At 37.9% G+C, this 25,241-nt stretch overlaps 1 protein-coding gene and 1 long non-coding RNA gene across 3 annotated transcripts in view; one reads left to right on the forward strand and one right to left on the reverse strand.

The window, feature by feature from the left end:
* LOC130464039 (uncharacterized) overlaps positions 1-25,241 on the reverse strand; it is a 59,338-nt gene that overhangs the window by 31,872 nt on the left and 2,225 nt on the right. The window lies entirely within an intron of this gene.
* Positions 15,771-22,273, forward strand: LOC110779596 (probable lysophospholipase BODYGUARD 4). 2 transcript variants are annotated; one of them, XM_021984086.2, is made up of 4 exons: positions 15,771-16,329; positions 19,375-19,724; positions 20,825-21,024; positions 21,770-22,273. In XM_021984086.2, the coding sequence occupies exons 1-4, from the start codon at positions 15,939-15,941 to the stop codon at positions 22,086-22,088; spliced, it is 1,260 nt and encodes a 419-aa protein (XP_021839778.1). In that variant the 5' UTR covers positions 15,771-15,938; the 3' UTR covers positions 22,089-22,273. The 2 variants fall into 2 exon arrangements, with proteins under 2 accessions (XP_021839778.1, XP_021839777.1); XM_021984085.2 differs by having other exon boundaries at positions 15,772-16,329; positions 19,372-19,724.

Consider the following 25,241-nt stretch of genomic DNA (forward strand, 5'->3'; position numbering starts at 1 on the left):
GGGTAATCGAAAATACTTGCACCAAGGCCAGGACGAGGCCGAATGGACCTCCTTTTTTACTTATGGCATTTGTTCTATTAAGTGGGTGGTACCATGGTGGGGTTTGACTACTATGATAGGGGGGTCTGATGTATCGGTTTATGTTTCTTTGTTGGGGCTATCTTGTCCCATTTATATTTTCCCTTACCGAGTCATGCGTCAATATGGTTTAAGGCAGACTATCCCCTTTTCTGATACGGTACCACCTAAGGTAGCGGCCTTTTCACAAACACGGGTCTTAGCGTGGACTAGGTATTATGATGGTCTCCCGCGTTGGGCCGTGGCTACAAATGGCTTTGTGGGTCTTTCTGCAAACTATAAGTTGTGGATGAGTTCCGATGACAAAGATGTGAGGAGCGAGGCTCGAAATGGGGAGCCGGCTGAGCTTTTGATACCTCGTATTCGTGTTAAGTATGAGGGTCTTGATTCTGCTAGACCTCGTACCTATAGTTTTAAGACTGTGAAAGCTCGTCCTGATCGAAAGCGAAAGGAAGTTCCTCCCCGTTCCAGTGTCAGGCCTAAAAAGATGCCTAACATGAAGGGGCCTGCTGTTGTTAAAAGAAATGCAAGCTCTCGCGGAGATCGTCGCCGGAACAATGTATGGGTTAGGAAGGCTCAGCCGCCTGTAGAAACAGTGGCTAGTCCAGTTGATGATAGTAATCCTTCTCCCACCATTGTTTGTGCCCTTGAGGCTGAGCGGGCTATAACTGAGAATGTTTCTGAAGCTTTGGCATCTTTGGAAGTTAGTGCCCAGGAGCCAGTTCTTATGGGGATTGATATTGGGGCAGCGCAGAAGACTATGGGGGTGGATCCTGCGAACATTGCTCTCTTCAAGACTTTATTTGATGATCCGGAAGAACTAGAGTAGTGTAGTTCTTTGCTAGGGTGTAGGTGCCCTTTATTTATTTCAGTTGTGTTTGTTTTTATTCCTAGCACTTTGTTTTCCTTCTTATTATATTTTAATAAAGGCGTATTTTTAGTTTCCATTCAATTTTGTTTATATGTCTAACACTTTTTTACACAAAGAATATAATTTTTTTTATTATTATTTGGACCGAATCCTTGGTAAGGATTGCCTACGTATCTTGTCAGAATCAGGTCGCGCGTAGTTCTGGTTTTAGAATAGGTTCTAGTATGCTGGATTTCGGTAGATGTGTCCTGAAGTGGAAACATATTACTTAATCGGTCAAATGAGTGAAATATTTGCCATTTATTTTCATCTGCCGTTTTTTTTATAGGTTGCGTAAAATTCGACCAATTTGTTGGTAAACCTATTTGGATACGTACTGTACCCCCCAAGTGTTCGTTGTTTTTCCGTTGTGTGCGGATAAAATGACCAGCACTTTCGAAAAAGAAAACTTTTGGCAGGCAGAGAGTTTCAACGCCCAGGCTGGGGCGTCAGAAATTTCGGCGCCCAGCCCTGGGCGCTGAAAATAACTTGGGCGGTCAATTTTGACGTTTTTGCTTCACATGTTCTTGCGTTTATTCCTATTTCGTTTTTTTTTTTGCCTTGGTATTTTGCTTTGTAGTTAAAGTTAATTTTGAGGCTATTTTGGAGGCTTTTTTTACTGTTAGCGTGAAACGCATTTTTGTCCAGATTAATTTTTTCTATTGGTGACTCAAAACAGTTTTGAAAATGGAGTTAGGGTGCGGAACTTATGAAGATCTTTGTGTAGGCTATGGAGGTAGGTTGGTAGTGAAGGGTATGATGGAATCTATATTTTATGAATCTGTTTTTTTTGGTAACATTTGCATTGTTTTGAATTTTTGATTTCCTTTGATTTTAGGTTGCATGGATTGGTTCTGACACTGGTTGGCTTTTAAGGTTTTGGGGACGTGAATGGGATAGTATGGTTTATTTTGTGGGTTTCGGGAATGGCATTATTTCAAAACCGAGTGGGTTTTGTTTGTTGGGCCTATAGTGGGCCGCTTCTTTATTATTTTTTTATTTTGCAAGTACATTTGGTGTTTATTTAGTGTTAGAATAAAAATTTTAGGAGAAATATTACGCCTTTATTGATTCGGAAAGTAAGGAAAACACACTGAAATAAAACTGACCCATATTCTAAAGGGCCTTAGGACCATCTAAAGTCTCTATTATTTTTTTTCTATCAATCTAAAGAACTACTAGGCGCTTTTTACTAATGGTGCTCTATGTGGCTCAAGCCTGGGGTTTAGTCTCATAAAACTTCGGTCCTTCACCGGTACTCATCTTGAATTCCATTCCTTTTGCGTTGACCCACTGATATGTCTTCACCCATCCGTTCTCGACCTCTTCTAGTGTTGATGCAGGAGAGATTAACCGGGTTGGATCGAAACCTTCATCTTGTAAAGCTAGGGTAGTCATCACAGTCTCGTCCTCCATAGGCCTCGATTCGTTAAACAATGTCCACAGAGCCTGGTTGTCCAATATTTCGGTTGTTTCAGTCTTGGTGAGGTGGGATGCCTCATCCAAGGTGTGGCAGTCATGGAAAATTTCAAATCCGGGTTTTAGCAAGCCATCCTGAACGAAGGGTTCAGGGAAATCACAGCATGGGTGTTCTTCTCCTTCCCGAACGAACATCCCGTTAAGGGTCCTTTGATATGGGGGAAGGAGGGTGGTTTGTTTGGTTTTGTTAAGGCGTAGCCTGGATAGGCGGTCAGCAATATCTTCCTCCGTTGGTTCATAACCTAAGCCAAAGAGAGTAGATTTGTCGGGAAAAGGATGGAATGTGCATTCCTTCTTCCTTATGCCCAATGGGGTTCCTGGAAAATAGCCTTGAGCTAACAGCATTCTAGGGATGACTCGGGATGCATGCGGGTCTAGGAATGCTGGATCATAATCTTCGATGAACTGGATTGTTTCTTCCATTTGAAACCCATAAAGGTCGTCTGCAGTTTCGGCCGTTCCAACCATAGTACAACTGACGTCGAGAGGAGGGGCGCGGATTTCTAGTATTACCCCGTTATGGTTAAGTTTTTAACCATTTGGTGCAAGGTAGAAGCCACACCTCCTAAGTCATGGAGCCAAGGTCGCCCCAAGAGGAGGTTGAAAGTGGGCTTGATGTCGATAATTTGAAACTCCGTGGTGCGTGCCACAGGCCCGGTTTGTATGGTAAGGTTGATTTTTCCCAATACAGGCCTTCGGGAGTTATCATAAGCTCGTACCCCTTGCGTGGAGGTTTGGAAATCATCCTTTCCTAGCCCCAAGCAATGGGCGGTTCGCAATGGGCAGACATTAACCGCCGAACCATTATCTACGAGTGCTAGGGGGATGTTTTGTCCTCTGCATCCAACCACTAGGTAAAGGGCTTTATTGTGAGCACCCCACTCTTTGGGTAAGTCTTTATCAGTGAAAACTATGGCCTTTTCTCCGGCATCTCTCGTGACATGGCTAACCAATGAGTCAGGTGTGATGTCTGTAGGTACTAAGATGAGGTCAAGTGAGCGAATAAGCTTTTCGCGATGTTCCTTTGAAGTACACATAAGATCCCAGATGGTAATCTCAGCCTTGGTTCTTTTTAGTTGTTTCAGGAGAGGATTTTAAATGACTTCCGCGACGGTGGCGTGCCGCCCGTTCTTAGGAGTTTGTCTGACCGGGATGTCGTCCATAGGAGGTGGGTGAATATCCGGTTGGTATATCCTTCCGGATCGGGTGAGGTTGTCGACCTCGGGCTCCTGAGGGGTGGTGTCAATGAGAGCATACCCGGGCCAAGTTTCAGTGAAGAGGTCCTGACCCGAGACTTGAGATAGGTAAATATCTTCAGCATCATCGTTCCACACACCGCACACTTCCCCCTCGATTCGATCCATAGGTACCACAGCGAGTGGTGCACCTTGAGGTGTAATATACACCGTGGGGTCGAAATTCTCTGGTTGGTCGAGAGAGATGTGACAAGAGCCGAGTGGGCTCTTTTTGTTGTTGGGTTTTCCAACGTTAGGGAGAGGTATTACTTCATCCTCTATCATGTCCTGGATCGTATGTTTTAGATTCCAGCAGTTTTCAGTGTCATGCCCATTTCCTTGATGGAATTTGCAGTAAGTACCTTCGACCCAATATTTGTTTTTGACAGGAGGGTCACGGGTGGGGCCTATAGGTCTCAACTTTCCTTGATTGGTTAGTCTTTGAAAGGCCTGTACCAAAGTTGACCCGAGTGGGGCAAACTTTCGGTCTCGGACCCATCTTACAGGGTATCTTCGGGCGGGAGCCTCTTCTACAGCATGGACTTCTTGGGCTTGGGATGTGTTACCCCGATTATAGGTGTTGGTCTTATATGCAGGTTTGCTCTGTATGGTTTTGGCGAGGTCGTCCTCGATTGTTATTCCCACATCATAAACCCTTTTGAAAGTGTCGAGTCCCAGGTACCTAAGGTGTTGTCTGTAAGCCGGGTCCAAGTTGTCGATGAATTTTTGGACCAATTCTGTTTCGAGAGGCCTATTGATTAGCTGGGCCGCCTGGTCCCTCCATCTAGCAAAGTAGGTTGTGAAACCCTCATTTTTCTTTTGGAAGAGAACTTCCAGCTCGCGCAAGGTGACTTGGAAATCCATGTTCGACGAGTATTGCTTGATGAAGACATTGACAAAGTCTTCCCAAGTGGGGAAGAGCTTAGGGTCCTGGTGATAGTACCATTTGAGCGGCACAGGTTCCAAGGACAAAGGAAAGGCAGGTAGGTACATGGACTTGTCCACGCCTTTCAAGTTCATGGTATTCACAAAGCTCAGTAGATGATCACGGGGGTTGTCCGTGGCCTTGAACTTTGGTAAGTCAGATGAATTGAACTTTTCTAGTAATTTGCCAGAAAAAGGTTCGGGCTCGAGGGAGAAGTATTTGCTCCCCATGGTTTGTTGTAGGACCATTTTTTCAATCCTCTTCTCGTTTTCGAGGTCATTTTTGGCTTGCGCAGCCGCTAAGGCTTCGTGTTCCATTTTCAGTTGGCCCATGAGTTGGGTCATTTGGACCATCTGGTCTCGCAAATCTTCGATGGACATGTTTGGAGGTGCGAATCGAGGTTGGGGAAGCGGAGATCCTTGAAATGAGGGAAGACGGACGGAGCTTGGAGTTACTAAACCTGATGTTGGTGATGTATCTTCGAGACGCACTAGCCGTTGATTCCCTGATCGGCACCAAGTGGCAGGACCAGTCCTAGGCATAAGATAAGCTAAAGTTTAGGTTCCCAGAGTTTCAAGCATTACTTAGTCTAGACTTCGACTCTCTAAATTGGTTTTTATTGCTCTTTGTCGGTACACTTTTTTGGTTTTTTTGATTTTGGTCATTCTTTGGATTTTCGAAACACTTGCCCGTGTGACATTCATAGTTGTTAGCATGTTCGGTTTTGGTGCCGAGCATTGCCGTCATAGGAGGCCTAACGACGACACAAAGAGTTATTAATTTTTTGCGAGTCGCCTTTTGAAATCGAGTGCTTTTCTTACGCCCTCGTAGCAATTCTTTTGATGAACATTTTTTGTGCTACGTACTTTCGTTTTGCTTGGGCACCGAGGCTGCTGCGCCTGACCAGAAAGCCAAGCAGCAACTTCAGCGCCCAGCAGTGGGCGTGAGAAATTTTGGCGCCCAGCCAGGGGCGTTGAAAATGCGTCCCTGGTTGGTTCTCGTTTTCTGTTTTCTGTTTATGCGACTTCGATTTGCGTGCTTGCCTAATAACGTCCTTTACGCGTAACAGCGTTTGTGGGATTCGTTACAGGCCATCCCGAGCGTCGCTTATTTTGTGCCGATCATTCGGGTTTGCGGAACACGTGTTTCGGTATAACTCTTTGGCAAATTAGTCTATGAATGTTTGGGGCAATTTTTAAGGTCATTGGTTTTCTAGGGTATTTTGTCACACACAATCACATATTTCGCTACACATAACTACATTAAAAACATGGATTTGAAAATTAAATATGCCACGTAGTTTATGATAGGATTCTATGGGTAGTAGTTGCGCCTGGCTTGGTACCGCTTCTATCGTAGATCCAACACATGCCCCGGTCGAGGTAGTGTCTTCAACAGACGAATTTCGCTCAAGAGGCCAACCCGCAAGTGCAAGCCAAGGGGGCATGCAGGCGAGAGGGACCTAATGGGCGAGCGATTGGGTTCGGGATAGGTGTACTACCTGCACAAGTACCGAGTGGGAAACATGCGCGGCGTATGCACCCCCCCTATTGGCGAAAAAAGGTATCCTTAGTCCCAACTCCCGAGGGAGCCGAGATTCGTTATGATGTTCTGCCCGTTCACATTAATATGCTGATTTTCAGGTCGTCCCAACTTGATGGGGAAATAAACGCGGGGTAGGATCGTTTCACCCTTCGGCTATTTTGATTACCTACAAGCACGAGTATTTCCTTCACTATCCCCAGCGGAGTCGCCACTGTGAGGGGGTCGAAAAAGCGCGAGGCTAATGCGTGACCTTGTCCCTCGTGGATGTGACGATTCTTTTTATTCAATCAAGTGTAATTGGATTTCCTGTGAGTATACACCCAATTGACTAGTAATATAGGAGTCGCCATTCAGTTTTTAACGACAATTAGAAAAACTGACAAAACCCGGTTATCGTGACATAAAGGGAGTGCAATTATGTTTGACCACGACGGCCGTAGGTTCCCTTGTGATCCCTGGTGTGGGGATCTCTCAATATACACCCGCAAGGTAGAGATTGAGGGTTCGGGGGACTGTAACTACCGAGAGGAGTAATTCGCTCGTCGATAACTCCAGAGGCAGGATATCCTTACTAGCTCAGCATAAATAATTGAAGGGACATGCATTAACTATTAAACTAATCTGAATTGATTTTAGCGATATGCAGCATATAATACTAATTCGATCGTGATTATCTGATTTAAATAGCATTAAGGGACCTAGCATGATAATCCGATTTCCCAAAAATATTATATTTGTTAGGCGTGATAGAACAATCATATTAGGTTAGTTTAACAGTTCATAAAAAGGGCGAGGAAAGCAGTTAAATCATCGAAAAGGGACACATTACGACGCACCCTTGAGAGGTGCGTCACGGTTCTCAGAAAACTAACCACTTTGACTTTGCTATTTCTCCTTTTTATTTAACAAATCTCAATTATGGGACAGGATACGTTCTGTTCGATTTATGGACCGATTGCGACAGAACGCGTGAACAGTTTCGCAGCGAGAGGCTTAGGCTAAGGGGTTTAGAGTCAATACTCAGAATATATTATGTGTTGTTGTGTGTTGTTTCACGTCGAAACTAGGGGCCTATTTATAGGGAAGAGTTCGTGGAAAGATAGAATTGCAGAGTTCTAATCCACAAAGAATTAGGAAAAGAGACGTACCCAGGTATTTTCAGCGCCCAGGCCTGGGCGCCGAAGATTTCGGCGCCCAGAGCCAGGCGTTGAAAATAGGGTCTGGGCAGTTTTGTTTAGTCAGATTCGGATTCCTAAAATCCGTAGAGTTTGAGATTAATTCGAGTCTTTTAGCGCGTATAAATTTTATGACGGAATGCGTCTGGGCCCGTTACGAACTCTAGGTTCGTTAGGATTTTAATTAATACATAACTCTTATTTCCGAATCCTATTAGGAATAGGATTCTCGCAGTTTTCTATCTCATTTAGGATTTATGTTGGAATGCAACACTTAATTCTGACAGGTTTCTATCTTTTATGATTTGCCACTTTTAGAAGCTACCTTTTACGACAGTTACTATTTTTAGCAGGTTTCCATAAATAGCAGGTTTCGGGTGAAATGAAATGGGGAATCGAGATTCGTTTATTTTATAGGAGATGCGTTGTCAAGTGGAGTTTTTATGCTTTCATCATCGAACCTTTCCCTTGCGGGAACAAGGAAAAAAGTAGGTGTCTACAGCAGCCCATGGCCACGAGGCCCACACGCTGCCGCAGCCTTGGCGCGCGCTGGGCCTGCCTTGCGATGGGCCTGGCGCAGCCTTGGCTGGTACGTTGTGGCGCGCTGGCTTGCTGGGCAATGGCCCGGCTTCGTGCTGGGCCTTCGTCTGGCAGGCCTCGTCCGATGCTAATTCGTACGATACGCTTCCGATTAATTTCCCGATTCCGAAATTCATTTCCGATACGAACAATATTTAATATTTCCGATTCCGGAATTAATTTCCGTTTCGAACAAATATTTAATATTTCCGTTTCCGATAATATTTCCGATTCAGACAATATTTCCGTTTCCGGCAATATTTCCGATTCCGGCAATATTTCCATTTCCATCAATATTTTCCGATACGTACCATGTTTCCGTTTCCGGCAACATCTACGACTTGGATAATATTTATATTTCTGATACGATCCATATTTCCTTTTCCGACAATATCATCGTTTCCGGAGTATTCATTTCTTGCTTGTGACGATCTCAGCTCCCACTGAAACCAAGATCCGTCGATTCCCAATATCCATAGATGGAGTATTTAATGCCATTAAATACTTGATCTGTTTACGTACTATTTGTGTGACCCTACGGGTTCAGTCAAGAGTAAGCTGTGGATTAATATCATTAATTCCACTTGAACTGAAGCGGCCTCTAGCTAGGCATTCAGCTCACTTGATCTCACTGAATTATTAACTTGTTAATTAATACTGAACCGCATTTATTAGACTTAATATTATATGCATACTTGGACCAAGGGCATTATTTCCTTCAGCCTCCCACTTGTCCTTAGGGACAAGTGTGCATTACCTAATTCCTTTGTCGCTCGATGCTTGCTCTTGAACATAAGGTAAGAGTTGTCATCCTTATTATGTCCAGAGGTGTTTCTCGGTTTCAGAGTTCAACTGATCAAATAAACAGATAATCATAGCCTATGATTCATCCGAGCACGGCCATGCATTTCACAGTTTCTAGCTCTCCGAGCGGCCTTGTACAACTTTTAAGCATCTCATCCCGATTTATGGGAGGACAATCCCAATCTTGCGATCTTGAGATTAGACTTCGTTTGATAGGTGATTACCTGAGCGTTGCCTTTATAGCCTCCTTTTACGGTGCGACGGTTGGTCAACAACAAAGTAACCAGTTCTCAAACAAGTAATCTCAAATTACTCAGGTATTGAGGATTTAGTGTCTAATAATTTTAATGAAATTTACTTATGACAGATTTTCATCTCTTACAGTAAAGTTTCATAGGTCTGTCCGATACTAGTCTTCCCAAAGTAAGTATCTATGCAAATGATTATGACATTGCCATGTCCACATAGTTCAAGAAACAGAACTACTAGTCATCTTGCATTCTAGTCGTCTAACGTTTTCTATGCGTCCAATTTTACAGAAAACTCCGACCAGGGACCATTTTCAACCTTTGACATTCAAGTTCACTTGATAGACATTTCTTAGTCACAGGACTGGTCCTGACCGTCTATCTTGAATATATCGTCAAATTGAAGGGACTCATCATTTAATAAACCACAAATTAAATGGAAAAATGAATTCTATTCATTTATTGTGAATGATTAACCAATAATGTTTTACAAAGAATTAAACTCTAAAACTTTAAAACATTAAATAAGGACATAAAAGCCATTCTCCAATATGCTTGATTCCCAAAGTTGCAGTGTGCGAGTTGTGCTTCGCCTGCGGCAGAGGTTTAGTCAATGGATCTGATATGTTGTCATCAGTTCCAATATTGCTTATCTCGACTTCTTTTCTTTCAACGAACTCTCGTAGAAGGTGAAATCTACGAAGTACATGCTTGACTCTTTGGTGGTGTCTAGGCTCCTTTATTTGTGCAATAGCTCCGTTATTATCACAATACAGCGCTATTGGTCCTTTAATGGAGGGGACTACACCAAGTTCACCTATGAACTTCCTTAGCCATATAGCTTCCTTTGCTGCTTCATGTGCAGCAATGTACTCCGCTTCAGTTGTAGAATCCGTAATGGTGCTTTGCTTAGCACTTTTCCAACTTACTGCACCTCCGTTGAGGCAGAAGACAAACCCAGACTGTGATCTGAAATCATCTTTGTCGGTTTGGAAACTTGCGTCCGTATAGCCTTTAACAATAAATTCATCATCTCCACCATAGACCAGGAAGTCATCTTTGTGCCTTTTCAGGTACTTCAGAATATTCTTGGCAGCAGTCCAATGTGCCTCTCCTGGGTCTGACTGGTATCTGCTCATAGCACTGAGTACGTACGCAACATCCGGGCGTGTACATATCATAGCATACATAATTGAACCAATCGATGATGCATATGGAATCCCATTCATTCGTCTACGCTCATCAAGTGTTTTTGGGCACTGAGTCTTGCTTAGAGTCATTCCATGAGACATGGGTAGGTAGCCTCTCTTGGAGTCTGCCATCTTGAACCTATCAAGCACCTTATTGATATAAGTGCTTTGACTAAGTCCAATCATCTTTTTAGATCTATCTCTGTAAATCTTGATGCCCAATATGTACTGTGCTTCTCCTAGATCCTTCATCGAAAAATATTTTCCAAGCCAAATCTTGACAGAGTTCAACATAGGGATGTCATTTCCGATAAGTAATATGTCATCGACATATAATACTAGGAAAGCAATTTTGCTCCCACTGACCTTCTTGTATACACAAGACTCGTCTGCGTTCTTGATGAAACCAAAGTCACTGACTGCTTCATCAAAACGTATATTCCAGCTCCTGGATGCCTGCTTCAATCCGTAGATTGATTTCTTTAGCTTGCATACCTTTTTAGCATTCTTTTGGATCCTCAAAAGCTTTAGGCTGTGTCATGAACACAGTTTCTGTTAAAACGTCGTTTAAGAAAGCGGTTTTGACATCCATCTGCCATATTTCGTAATCGTAATATGCAGCGATTGCTAACATTATCCGAATAGACTTTAGCATTGCAACTGGTGAAAAGGTTTCATCGTAATCCACACCGTGGACTTGCCTGTAACCTTTTGCAACCAATCTAGCTTTGAAAACTTCAAGTTTCCCATCCTTGTCCTTTTTCAGTTTGAAAACCCATTTGCTTCCAATGGCTTGGTAGCCATCTGGCAAATCGACCAAATCCCATACTTGGTTTTCTGACATGGAGTCTAATTCAGATTGCATGGCTTCTTGCCATTGCTTGGAGCTAGGGCTCGTCATAGCTTGTTTGTAAGTCGCAGGTTCATCACTTTCAAGTAATAGAACGTCATAGCTCTCGTTCGTCAAAATACCTAAGTACCTTTCCGGTTGAGATCTATATCTCTGCGATCTACGCGGGGTTGAGATCTATATCTCTGCGACTTGCGATGACTTGTTCCCGCGTCGACCTCACGTCATACAAAACGACCAATAACAGATATTTTATACATGGGCTACGCGTTTTGATATCGCTGTATAAGTTATGTTTGTAGGAGATTAGGAGCTCGTGATCAAGCTTATTCTGCTAGGGATCAGGGTTTGTTCAGTCTCTTTGTTTGTTGTTTGTACTCGTTGTCCCAACAAAATTTTTATAATGATTAATGACGCAACAGCTCAATTTTTATGGTCCAACTAAGAAACTGTAATACATTTTGGTCTGTAAGCATTTCTCAGCATATAAATTAGACAGGTCTTAAACAAGCACAATAGATCGAGGAAAAGATAGATTCTTAAAGCTACCTTTTATGCTAGCTGCATCATTAAAGTGCGGGAATTGGTTAACCTCTTAGACAGATCGACTGCAACAGTCTGTTTCGTCTCTGTATGTTGAACTGTCTCTGGCTCTGTATATGATTCTAGCTCAATTTCACAAAGGAGATTACATTCACAACAAAAGTTTAGGGTAATTACTCAGGTAATATCATCCCGGCGTCTCAAATAAAAGAAATCTCATTTCTGCAGAAGTTACTCTAGTATTTCAAACAAATCTTATCATAAATGCAATAATGCAGTCAGGAATCAATGACAAGACACAAGTAAAATCCCATACTTGCATCAGATTTCCAAGAACATCAACATCAATATATGAAATATGACTGCTGGTTGCCCCAATTCCTATCTATTAACAATATTAATCCCAACCTTGACTAACACCACACTTGAAACCTCAGACCAAATTTAAACAAAATGCATCAAAAGACTAATTGGAGAACTCTTCAAAAGACAAGTATACTGAGCATACTCTTCGAATCAGATCCAACTGGTGCATATTGACATAACTAAGCTTAACTGTATTAAAAGAACAATAAAGCCTGAATCACGAAGCTTTTATCATAGGAAGCACGCAATGTGCAGCTGAAACCCAATTCAAGAAAAAAGTCATTCATGAAAACCCAACCAATTCATTAATGTGCAACAATGAAAGTTAAGGGTGAGTTTATCCCCAAACTCACTTCCAATCTTCAGACTCTGCCACATCAGCTTTTCACTAACTTTTTCATTTTGCAGACTCACACAAAACTCACCCTATTTTTACACATTATCCTCAGACTCACCTCAGACTCACCTAACTCTTAAAATAATATTTTATGTATATATCTTTTTTTTTGGTACATTTTCTAAATAATATTGAAACTATGTTTTCTTATATACAAACAAAGTAGACCTGATCAACATGCGGGTCGGGTTGTGCCGTGTTCGGGTAGGGCCGAGGGCATAAAAATTTGTCCAATATGTCGGCCGGGCCGGGCCAAGCTTCGGGCCAATTTTGTATGCCCAAAACCCGCTATTTCGGGCCAAAAGTAGCGAGCTTTTCGGACCAATTAGGCCAAATTTATAACTAAAATTGTTGTCTTGCGTTGTCCAAAGCCCGCAATTTTTTTAAAAAAATCGGACCGGAATCTTCTGCCCATTACGCGGTAATTTTCGGACCGGGTCGGGCCGGGCCCATGTTGATCACTCTAAAACAAAGTAATTTATAATTCGAGAAAAAAATGAAAAATAAGCAGAAAATGTTAATTTCGAAATTGACGTATATTCTGTACAAATTAGAAACAATAATAATACAACATATTAAATTCAAAAGATCTAGAACATAAATTTAAAGGCAAATGAAACAAAATAATACGTCATAAACCATCAATAATTTAATTGGGTGAAATAAGATAAATTAAGTTTGATGATGTGACATGATTTGATTGGAGGAAGAAAAAAGTGGAGTTTTAAGTGAGTCTTGAGTGAGTATTAGATTTTCAAGCTCACTTCAAGATTTGGTGTAGTCTTTTACCACATTATCCCAAGATTTAGGCTTGAGACTCAGCTCAAGACTCCATTCAAAACTAGGGATAAACTCACCCTAAATGAAATTGTGCAAGTCAGCAAGCCTTTCCATTGACGATATGACGTGATAATCTTGTGGCATGTTGTTCGGTTAAGATTGAAGGACAGCCACCAAAGGACCTTAACAAGCTAAAGAGGCCTCCAAGGGACTTCTTAGTCGTTTTTTTTTTTTTTTGGTGTAAATGAGCCACAAGGGTGGGGATGAGAATCGATCTCAGGATCACCTGGAAGCGGGATAAAAGCTCTAACCAACTGAGCTATCCATCACTCTCAGGGACTTCTTAGTCGTCTTTAGGCATAAGTACATTATTTCTTACGGAGTATCAATTTTTCGATTCTGTCCAAATGAAGAGAGTCTTACAAGCACCCCAACATTCCAACAACTAATCAATTGCTAACAATTATAAAACTTGATATACACTTCGTATAAAGTTATACATTAAAACGAATGTAATAAGACATAATTTTTGTTCCCTAAAGTATAAATTAGAATTGATATAAGAAACAAAAAGAAGAGTATTTAATTTTAGGGTTTTAAAATTGAGAAGGTACTCCAGAAGTCGGGATTATTATGAGTTTAAGGCTTGTCATAAACTCGTTGATAGGAACAATATAAATACATGTGCAGATTGCGAAAGCACTTTATTTGAAAAGATGTGAAGACATTAAAAATAATCGCTCGCGTCAAGTTAGAAGCGGTAGAGTGCGAGTTGTGAGGCATATATAATAGTAATCGTTTTGATTGTAACGGTTATGTATTTTCTCTAAATTCTTGGTTTACAGATCTATTTTATCAATGCAGGTGTCTAATGTCATATGGTTGATAACATGAAACATGTTATAGGTTAGTGGCAAAATCTTTATTGTTTAAACTCAAGGTTGTTTGACATTTTTTTTATCTATATAAAGATTACATTGAGCGAACGACCCATAAACAGAGCGTCACATGTCACGTTTACTTTCTTATAGACGTCTTTTAATATATAACATAGATTACATGGTACAAGCTTAAACTGCATAAGTCAATACCATGGTTGAAGCTAAAACTCATAAGTTTATACAATGGTACAAGCTTAAAATTAATAAGTCTGTACCATGGTACAAGTTAAAAATGCATAAGTTTCTAAAAAAAATTCCGGACAAAAAAAAGAAAACTCTTGTGAAGACTCGATCATTTTGTCGTCGACGACGTGATGGTGGCCGGAGGTGGTGGTTAGATTTGGGGCAGGAAGATAAGAGGGTAAATGAGGATGGTAAATGTTGAAAGAAGTGGGTAAATAAAGGAGGATATATGGATATATAAATGAGGCGATTTTGAGTAATATGATGCGGTAAATAATAAGACCATAAAAACAAAGTGATAAAATATTTGAAAGTCGCATGTGATTCGGTATGGTAGACGGGTAGTAGTCGACATCCTGTATAATTGGTCGAGCTTATGAATTGCATGTAGGGCTGTCAAAAATTGACCCGATCCGAGAAACCGACCGAAACCGACCGACATCCGAACCGAATATATCCGAGAAGTAGAGGCTCTTGAAACCGAACCGAACCGATCCGACATTGATCCGAAATCCGATTTGACCCATAAATCAAAGACCCGAACCCGATCCACTAACAATCCGAGGAGACCTGTGACCCGATTAGTATCCGATTAGTTTTAACTGAACCGAACCCGCATCCGACCCGGTAGCAATCCGAAATCCGATTTTACCCGATAACTACTCGACCCGACCCGATAAAACCCGATATCCGATTTAACCCGGATTGGTGTTGACCCGGTCGGAATGAACCCGTAACCGACTTTCAACCAAAATTTGGATCGAGGGAGTAGAATTCTAAAAAATTAGTATTTGACATCTAATATTAGAATTATAAAGTGATATGAATTTGATAGTGAAGTCGAGAGCTACTCGATCCATACAACATAAGAATCTTGCCAACCTGATCTTAGCCCGAACCACAAACCGCAAACTCAATCTGTAATAGACCCCGATCGGAGGTGCGATCAGTCCGAACTTGACCTGAACCCGAGACTCACGATCAAACTTAACCCTAACCCGAGACTATATCCGATCTAGACATGACCCATTCTCGCTGTAAATCAGTTAAAATAGTAAATGAATCCGACATACACCCGAATTCGAGACTTATCCGATCCGGACACCACCCGTACCCCCAGTAAGCCGGTAAAAATAACAACTGTATCCGACATACACCCGAACCGAACTAGACCCGAACCAAATTAAACCGATACAAAACCGTTTTAAACCCGAACCGGTTCAAACCGAACCCGAGATTTAACCGAACCAAAATTACCCGAACCGAAACCGACTCGAAACCGAAAATCATATTAACCGACTTCATCCGAAACCGAAGTTATCCGAACCGATCCGAATTGACCCGGATAGAAACATTAACCCGACATTATCCGATTTCGACAAGACCCGAACCGTTTATAACCGATCCGAAACCGATCCGATGACCCAATTTGACACCCCTAATTGCATGACGCCATGACTATTAGACATTAGTATTCTCATTGAAGTTAGTACCTTTTAAACAAAAGGTCCACCTTTGTGCAACGTGGCAGCAAGCTGATCGCTCATCAATCTATCTTGATGTCATCACAAACATCTTTGTTTTTCTTTTAACCTTTCCAGAATATCACCGGTCACCACCACGACCCCCTCTATCCGGAAATCAATTGTTTCTTTTAATCCTACACTCCGATCCCATAATACTTGTTGCTCATTATAAAGATTATCAGAAATGGGTATTAAGCAGCAAATTAAAAAATTACTACTCAAATTTCTAAGCTCGATAGTATTTACATTCTTCGATTTACTTGATTATGTTCTATGCATAGTCTATTCATACCTTGATGACTTGTTTGAGGGAAGTTCGCCATCATCAACTTCTTGCTACTGTTTTAGGAAAGAGCAAGAGAATAATGATGATCAAGTTTCGACGACATTGTACAGGAGGCAGAGCTTATTTAGAGATATGGGTTGTTTCGAGCTTAAAACAAAGAGGATGAAAAGGTCGAAGCAAAGTTCGTCGGAATTTGGTAATAGGTGGTCTGATTGTGGGTGTGAGTCGTGTGTTGCTTGGATTAAAAATGGCGATGATCTTCGGCTTCATCTTGTTGTTCAAGACCCAGGTAATCGGATTGAACTTCTTCCTCTTTTCACTAAGTCATACATTCTCCGTCTGAAATTAGTAGTCAGGAAAATACTAAGTTAGACATAGATATTTGGGACGAAGGTAGCACATTACGAAGTACTACTTATATGGTTATGTTTTAGAAATCAATTTATAATTATTTTAGCTATTTTAATTTCAGTTAAAGTAGACATATAGTATATACTAGTTTAGGGCCCGTACAACGCACGGCTACTACTAAAATAAATTATTATTTTAATAGTAACTAAAAGACGTACTTGTGATATTAGAAAAACATGAAAGTAAAAATGACAGAGTTGTGTAAAAAAATATTCAAATGAATTAAATTTGCATATTATTATACAAAGTTAAAAATTATAGTCGTTTACTTGTATGTAGAACGATCTAACAACGTTAACCAAACCCGAATGACTCAAGACTAATTTCGAAAAGACCCAAGCATAACCGAGTTAGTCAAATACAACATATTCTGAATTGAGTAAAATCTTGATAAATAAACTTATATGTTAGTCTACTTACCATACATTATTATTTTAATTAACATTCTTACTTACCAGTTACCATGTCATATTATTAATAGTAGACTAACATTAGAAGTTCATCTATCAATATTTTTTATATTTCTTATCAGATTAAAAAGTTATAATAATACATAAATAAAATTATATCATAAAGGAAAAAATAATATTGATTTAGCTTTCCTCCAATAAAATATTATGCAGTACACATCTATGGTAATTAAAATATATTTTTATCTTAGTTTCCTAAAAAAACGTAATGTAATTTATTTATTTTAAAGTAAAAAAAAATTGGCGGGAAAAAATCGCACCAGAAAATGACACGTGTCATTCCTGGTGTCTCTTTTAGTATATAGTAATAGATTTGACGAGTTGCACATAATTATTAATTTATTACTCCATATATATTACTCCCGTAGTACTATACTCCCTCCGTCTCTTTTTATTCTTTACGTTTGGTATTTTTCACGCGTTTTAACGAATAATTAATTTGCATTGAGATTTCTTAATTTTTTATCTAAACAAGATAAATTACGTTTTTTTATAATGTTTTCACTTTTATCAAAATTCTGATAATGGGAAATAAGAAAAATTTAATATCACAATAAAAAAGTGTGAGAGATTAAATGACTCAATAAATTTAATTGGTTAAAATAATAATTGGACACAAATTTTGTTAGAATACTAAGTTATTTATGTGATAATATAAAAGGAAATGTAAAGAACATTTTGAAATACTCAAAAAGGAAAACGTAAAAAACAAAAAAAGACGGAGGGAGTAGTATATTGGACAAGTAGTTTTAAACATATTACTCCGTATTATTATGTTGAATGTATGTGTTTACCAGTAGATAGGACCGAATTTTAATTGGTTGAAATCATCTCGTGAATACAAGTTCTTAGACCATGTGCATCCTTGACCCTTGGTCAAGTGTAAAATAATTTCTCTCTCATCCTTCTCCTTCTTCCACCTCACTTTCCACTAACTTAACCTATGTTTTACTTTAACCCTTCTATTTTCATCCACAATCTTGACCCAAGGCCACCACTTTCTCTCACCTATTTTTTTTATATATTCCCACCTCAAATTATATTTTCTACTACAAAATTAGTATTTTTAACAATTAATAACTTTTTAATTACTCCATATATTACATTTGACAGACTTTAAAAGTATATTATTTTCAATATTAATTGGTTTTTGTTGGTAACTTTTTAAAAAAACTGATGTTATTTCTATTAATTATAATAAAAAAATATATTTATTATAAATAATAATTATTAAAGAAAAAATAAAGCAATTTGCAAATTAAAGTTGCAACAAAGTTAATAGGAAAACCCATGAAACCCATCCAAGAATGTTACCAATTTTTTGCTTGACAAGGGGTCAAGAATCTGACCCAAGTCAAAAATTAGAAGAACTTGACCTTGCTATTTGTCAACATTGTACAAACAAAGAAGGGGCAACAACAACTTGACAGCATGCTCTTGTCAAGGTTGCTGATGCTCTTAGGGGTGAGACTTTAATTCCCCTTATCATTTTTCCCCCTAGGTCAATGCCTAGAGTCTGGTCAATCTGCAATTACTCAACTAAGTCGATTCGTGATTCATGGGTAGACCTCGTTATTGAGCACGTTAGGTTAGGATCAGTGCAGGTTAAAAGCGGTATGGGTCATAAATAAAGGCTATTTTTAGCGGGTCAAAGTGGGTTATAGATTTTGCGGATCAATAAATGAGCAGGGAAAAATAAAATAAAGAATCGTATGCGACTACAAGTGAATGTGGAGCTATATATACACAGTTTTTATATATAACTATTTTAATTTTTAAAATATTGGCTTATAAATTTGGGCATATATAGCTTATTAACTTGACCTTAAGGCTTCGTTCTATTAGACTTATGTTGACTGAACTTATATTATCTGAACTTAATAGAACTTAACTGAACTTAACTGAACTTATCTGAACTTAACTGAATTTAACTGAACTTATCTGGACTTATTTTATCTAAAAAAAACTTATTTTGTCTGAAATAAAATTATTTGTGTGTGAAAATGTCTGAAAAAAACTTATTTTTGCTGAACTTATATTATCTGAACTTATCTAAACTTATTTTGTCTGAAATAAGTCAAAATAAGTCGAACAGAACAGGGCCAACTCATACTCATTGGAATATACCCTATCTAATAACCAGGTCTTGCCACGCATAAGAGGTGAATAAGTTTATCTTAATTACCTACCAAAACAAAAAAAAACACCACCAAGAAGAAAAGGAGATTTTACCTATAATTCATATTTCATAGTGTGCCATTTTTTTCTTCCAACTAAAAAGTAGACAAAATTAATTTGCATTTTGCATAGACTTTATACACATAAATCATGAAATTTGAGCCTAAAGAGCATCATACAACCTCTGTTTAACGATGATATAACATCATAAATTAAACTTTGGACGAGTGATTTCCTTCTAACTAACGACGATTCTATGCTTGTTTTTTTAGCAGCGGATATGGAAAACTCAAAGCACAAATTCAACGAAAATGTGATATTTTTGCACGGTTTCATCTCGTCATCCTCGTTGTGGACCGAAACAGTGTTCTGTAACTTATCAGAAGATACAAAAAAGAAATACAAATTGTTTGCAATTGATTTGTTGGGATTTGGAAGAAGTCCAAAGCCAAGAGATTGTTTATATACAATGAGAGATCATCTGGAAATGATAGAGAAATCAGTTATCTTTCCATTTGGATTGAGTTCCTTCCATTTGGTTGCTCACTCTATGGGATCTATTATTGCATTGGCTTTGGCTGCCAAGTATCCACAACACATCAAATCTATCACTTTGATAGCACCTGTAAGTATTTATTCCAGCTTACGCGTACCATTGACTCCATATAACCATATACAAGTATACAACCAGTTGAATGTGGCCGGCCTATTGTTTTGAAACAACATTCTTTCAACATGGGAAGTACTATACTTCCTCACTTCTATAAATATTGAATTTTGATTGACTTTATGCTTTTCGCCAACAGATACTTTGATTTTTAATATCTCGAGTTATGTAAAACAAAAAATTATAAGAAGTTGATATTTAGAAAAATATATATATTGGTATGAATCTATCTTACATGACTACTCTCTCCGTCCCTTAATACTCGATCCGGTTTGACTTTTTGCACTATTCACATAATTCACTTTGGCCCTATTTTGTTTCTAGTAGATGAAAACAAATGTTAGTATATATAATATATTGTTGGCGTCATCTTAATATATATTTTCAAAATATTAATATTTTTATAAGTTTTTATAATATGTAGTCAAAGATTTTGGTGGTCAAAGTTGTGCATTGACAACTGTGTTCGGTCAAAACAGGTCGAGTATTTAGGGACGGATGGAGTATAATTTTTCTTATGTATGAATCTTAAAAGATAACCAAGTGTGTAATGTGAATAGTGTAAAAAGTATATGGTGAGATATTTATGGAACGAATGAAAAATATATAATTTCTTTGATTTTCGCAGACTCGTATGTATGTGTATTTGAAACATGTCTATCCTATGTTTAGATGTGTGTGCACATGGATGACACGTAGTCACTAAAGGGTTATGTAGTTATGTAGTTATGTAGTATGGCCATTGTGCGTTTGTGTAGGTGTGTTCATATCATCAATTGTGTGTCGTGCATAAGTTACCATAATATACATTTAGGTGATATGTATCCATTCTTAGGTATATCTACTTATCTAGTGTATGTAACACTTTGCGACTATGCGATATAAATTCATTAATATTACCCCTTTGATTTTCATTTATTAATGATTTCCGTGCAACATAATAATCGATTTCCATTTTCTTCATTGAATTGACATGTTTGAATATACAATAATGAAAAATACAAATTTCTCTTGATTGTGTTTTTCATGATGTGAGTTTATTTAATTATGTTTTTCAGCCTTATTTCCCTTCGTCTAGTGATGAAGATGGGAGCTTATTAACACTCAGAAAAGTTGCTGATAAAAGGTTGTGGCCACCATTAGTATTTGGTGCATCATTTATGTCATGGTATGAGCACTTGGGCCGAACTATATGTTTCATAATATGTCGAAACCACAGGATTTGGGAATTTCTCCTAAGGCTACTCACTTGGAGAAGGTACGTTTTTATGTATTGTGTTAATCAATTAATAGTCCTAACATAATATCGTAAATTTCTAACTTTGGCAATACTTAGGTTAAATTGTTTTTTACCACCTAAAAAATTGATGAATTGTTTTTTATCACTTACAAAAATAAAAAATTGTCTTATACCACCTAAAAATAAAATAAAAATTGTTTTTTACCATCTCTTAACCGGAAAAATGGTAGGAGACGTTATGCAGATCCATTTCAAAATTATATTTTTTATTTCTTTCGCTTCTCCCACGGTTTTCATGTATATAAGCTACTATTTTCTCTTATTTCCCATTAATTCACATAATGTTTTCGTCCATCTTGTAGTTAAGAGGTGGTAAAAGATTTCATGTATATAAGCTACTATTTTCTCTTATTTCCCATTAATTCACATAACGTTTTCGTCCATCTTGTAGTTAAGAGGTGGTAACAGACAATTTTTATTTTATTTTTAAGTGGTAAAAAATAATTTGTTAATTTTTTTAGGTGGTAAAAAAACAACTTGTTAATTTTTTTTAGGTGCTAAAAAACAATCTAACTCAATATTTAATCATGTTATGATTGCATTTTCTATAAATATTATTACACAAAGTAAAGTCATGATGCGGCCAAATAGATATAACTCAACTATTGAAATTGAATCGTTTATAGAGTATGTAGTATTTTATAAAATGTAACCGATGCATTTATGAATCATAACCCAGATTTTAAATTTCACCATTTTTCAGGGACCTACAATTTTCAATAATGGACATAACAAGACATACTCATCACTCGGCTTGGCATACCATGCATAATGTGATTTGTGGAGGTGCCAAATTCATGGAGGAATATTTAACAATCTTGAGAAATGCAAGGGTGAAATTTACGATCTTTCAAGGTGATGAAGATCAAGTTTTACCTGTTGAATGCAGTTATAACATTAAAATGAGAGTACCCCATGCAGATGTTATAATTATACCCAAGACTAGTCATTCTACTATTATACTCCGTCAAATAAAGGAATTAACTAAAGATCTTGAGGGCATTTGGATGTCATGTCATTGAATTACCTATTCCTTAATTAATTATTCCAAAAAAAATATGTAGTGGTTATTTGGTAGAAGTATGCACATTTTGGAAGTTATTTTGTTGCAAAGTATACTTCCTCTGTGTTTTTTTAGTTGACACGTCTTTTTTTCGGATGACTTTTTTAGTTGACATGTTTCAATTTTATCTTTACTCGTTCTATCTCTTTTTCATCATAAGTTAGAGGCATTATTGTCTTTAGACGTTCTCTTTCACTCTTACTTAATTCTTGTTCAAATAAAGTGCATTACTTCGAATTTAAATAAAAACTGAGGAAGTACATGGATATACACACATACACAACTATTTACTCCCTCCGTCCCGGAATACTCTTGACTTTTTACACCATTCACCTTGACCCCATTTTATTTCTAGTATACAAAAACAACTGTCTCTCCAAAAAAAAATTAGTATATAGTATATTGTTGGCTTCATCTTAAGATATATTTTCAAAGCATGAATATTTTATAAGATTTTATAATATGTAGTTAAAGATATTGGTGGTCAAAGTTGTGCATTGACAAAATTGTTCATTCAAAGCGGTGCGAGTATTCTGGGACGGAGGGAGTAGTTGGCAATAACTGTTGGAAGTTCTAAGTTGAGAAAACAAAAAGAAAAGAGTGGAAAAGGGTGAATAGTAAGTTTTTCCCACATTGAAAGAATTCCTCTTGTTCTCCTTGTCTGTGTATTGAGTTGTAGATGTAAATCTGGTATGAGAAAGTGAAAGAGTAGTGTTGGTGGATACACACGCGTGACACGTGTGTGCCTGCCAATTGGATTGGCTCGGGCCTCTGGTTCTCGGGGAAGGCACGGGTGTGGGGTGGGTTATGGGCGTACCTATTCTTTTTGGTACACATCATGTTTGACTATTACGGTACCCAACATGTTTGATTAAGTCCTTGGTATTCCCAGAGATATATTGATTACTTAATAAATCGTTTGTTCATCCGTTAAACACATTACATAGAGATTCTAGAAAAGTCAAACATATTATTCTCTCTCCAAAATAATCCTTGGTTTTGGACATATGTTCTAACCCAATTCGGGTTTGTAAGTGCACACAAACTTAGAGACGTGCTAATCTTGGAGGGCGACAACTTCTGTTCTACTGTCAACACCGAGAGGTAGCCCAAAATTGTCTTTTAGGACAGTGAGAATCCCCGAGACAATAATTGTTCAATCGACTCATTCATCAACTAGATAAGTTTGTTCTAATTTTATTATTAATCGCAACAATAACATGTAATGATTTTTCTTTTTCTGTTTTAACCACAATAATAGGCAAATTGTCAAAATTAAAGTACCTTATTGAATTTCTTTTACCAATGCAAATTGGTGAAAAAGTGAAGTAAACAGTCGGAAAATTGACTTCATGGCCGAAAAGTTGAGTTAACAGTTAAGTTATCGATTTTAACACTTGCGTTAAATTAAGGTGCTAGTTGTCAAAAAAACACAATAAAGTATTAGTTCATAAATTCAACAAAAATAATGCATCTTTTGTGTAAGATTGTCTTACCGAAAAGATAAGTTTGATTACTTAACTAATTGTTTCCAATGCTTAACTAATTAGTTTCATTGCTTAACTTATATGACACCAAAACTGTCTTTTGTGTAAGACCGTCTTAGAGCATCTCCAACGATAAGATAATTTCTAAATTAGTTTGTCATGCCACATAATATTTCAAGCTACTTCCCTTTCTAGCTAGTTAGTGCCGTAATGGTTAGCTAATAGGTTGATATTTAATGTATTCATATTTGTCAATCAATATTTAAATTAAATTAAATTAAATATTATTGCATTGGCCAAGTTTTTTCAAGCAAATTAGCTTAGATAAGCTAATTTGGTTGGCCAAACTAATTTATCATTTCAACTCCTATGGTCAAACTAGTAGTTTGAAATATCTAAAAATTGCAAGGAAGTCCATACCTACAACCATTGGAGATGCTCTTATCTACTCCCTCCATATTTATTTAAGGGATACACTTGCATTTTTCGGCCGTATTTATTTAAGAGATACACATTCCATTTTTAGTAACTTATCAAACCTACCATCTAATTAAATAATTTATCTAATATATGTTATGTCTCACCAGTCACCACCCTATTAAACAAATAATTTCAGATCTGCACCCCACCTCACTTCCTAAAATGATATGGTCCCCACTTGTTTTACTTATTAAAATATTTTACTAACCTTACTTGTTTTATTATGTCCGGCCAAATATTTCCCTTAAATAAATACGGAGAGAGTAGAAATTTGTACAAAAATAATATATTTTTTTGATAATTTTACCTTAATAATACTTGCAAAAAATTGCACTCCCTATTGAATTGAACATAACTGACATAACCCGATCAAAATCTAACCCGGGCATAACCCGATCAAAATCTAACCCGGACATAACCATACTCGAAAAATTACCAAACGAAAGATTAATCACCCAAAGATAACCCAAACGCAGTTGCAGCTAGGGCTGTCAAAAATTGACCCGATCCGAGAAACCGACCGAAACCGACCGACATCCGAACCGAATATATCCGAGAAGTAAAGGCTCTTGAAATCGAACCGAACCTGTAACACCCCGGCAATTCTCTCTTTTCTAAAAGAACATTTTAATATAAAACGTAGAGAATTATCAAGGCATTATCGCCCGTGTGAAAACGTAACGGCTTATTCAGAATTTTGCAGCGGAAAACATAAAACTAACTGTAGGTTTATAAATAATCATTTTCAGAATAAATCCCAAAAACCAATCAACGAAAAACAAAGTTAATGTTACTAATTCAATAAGTTTTAGAGTCCACTTAAACAAACCAAATCCAACTTAGAAAATCAAATGAACTACAAGCTCTCTAATCCCGATCCCAATGATGCATCATCTTCAAACCTGTAGATGAGCAACGCTTATTGATCCTTAGAGACTGCTCACCAAAGATGGGTCATCACAGGATCAATAAGGCATAGCCATGATCAACACACACAAACAAAGCACGTAATCAGCAAAGCTGAGTACTACATACTAAAGCAATAATAATCCTAACATGATACTATTAAACATAATTAAGGGCAGACAAAGCATGATAATCTGACGACCATACTTAACTAGACTAGGCTAGACTGGACTAGACTT

The sequence above is a fragment of the Spinacia oleracea genome, chromosome 6 (genome assembly GCF_020520425.1).
Source record: "Spinacia oleracea cultivar Varoflay chromosome 6, BTI_SOV_V1, whole genome shotgun sequence".
Taxonomy (NCBI): Eukaryota; Viridiplantae; Streptophyta; class Magnoliopsida; order Caryophyllales; family Amaranthaceae; genus Spinacia; species Spinacia oleracea.

Coding starts and splice junctions, on each gene's coding strand:
- LOC110779596 (XM_021984085.2), top strand. CDS start 15,939: ATGGGTATTAAGCAGCAAATTAAAAAATTACTACTCAAATTTCTAAGC. Junction 16,330..19,371: donor TCTTGTTGTTCAAGACCCAG/GTAATCGGATTG, acceptor TTGTTTTTTTAG/CAGCGGATATGGAAAACTCA. Junction 19,725..20,824: donor CTATCACTTTGATAGCACCT/GTAAGTATTTAT, acceptor TATGTTTTTCAG/CCTTATTTCCCTTCGTCTAG.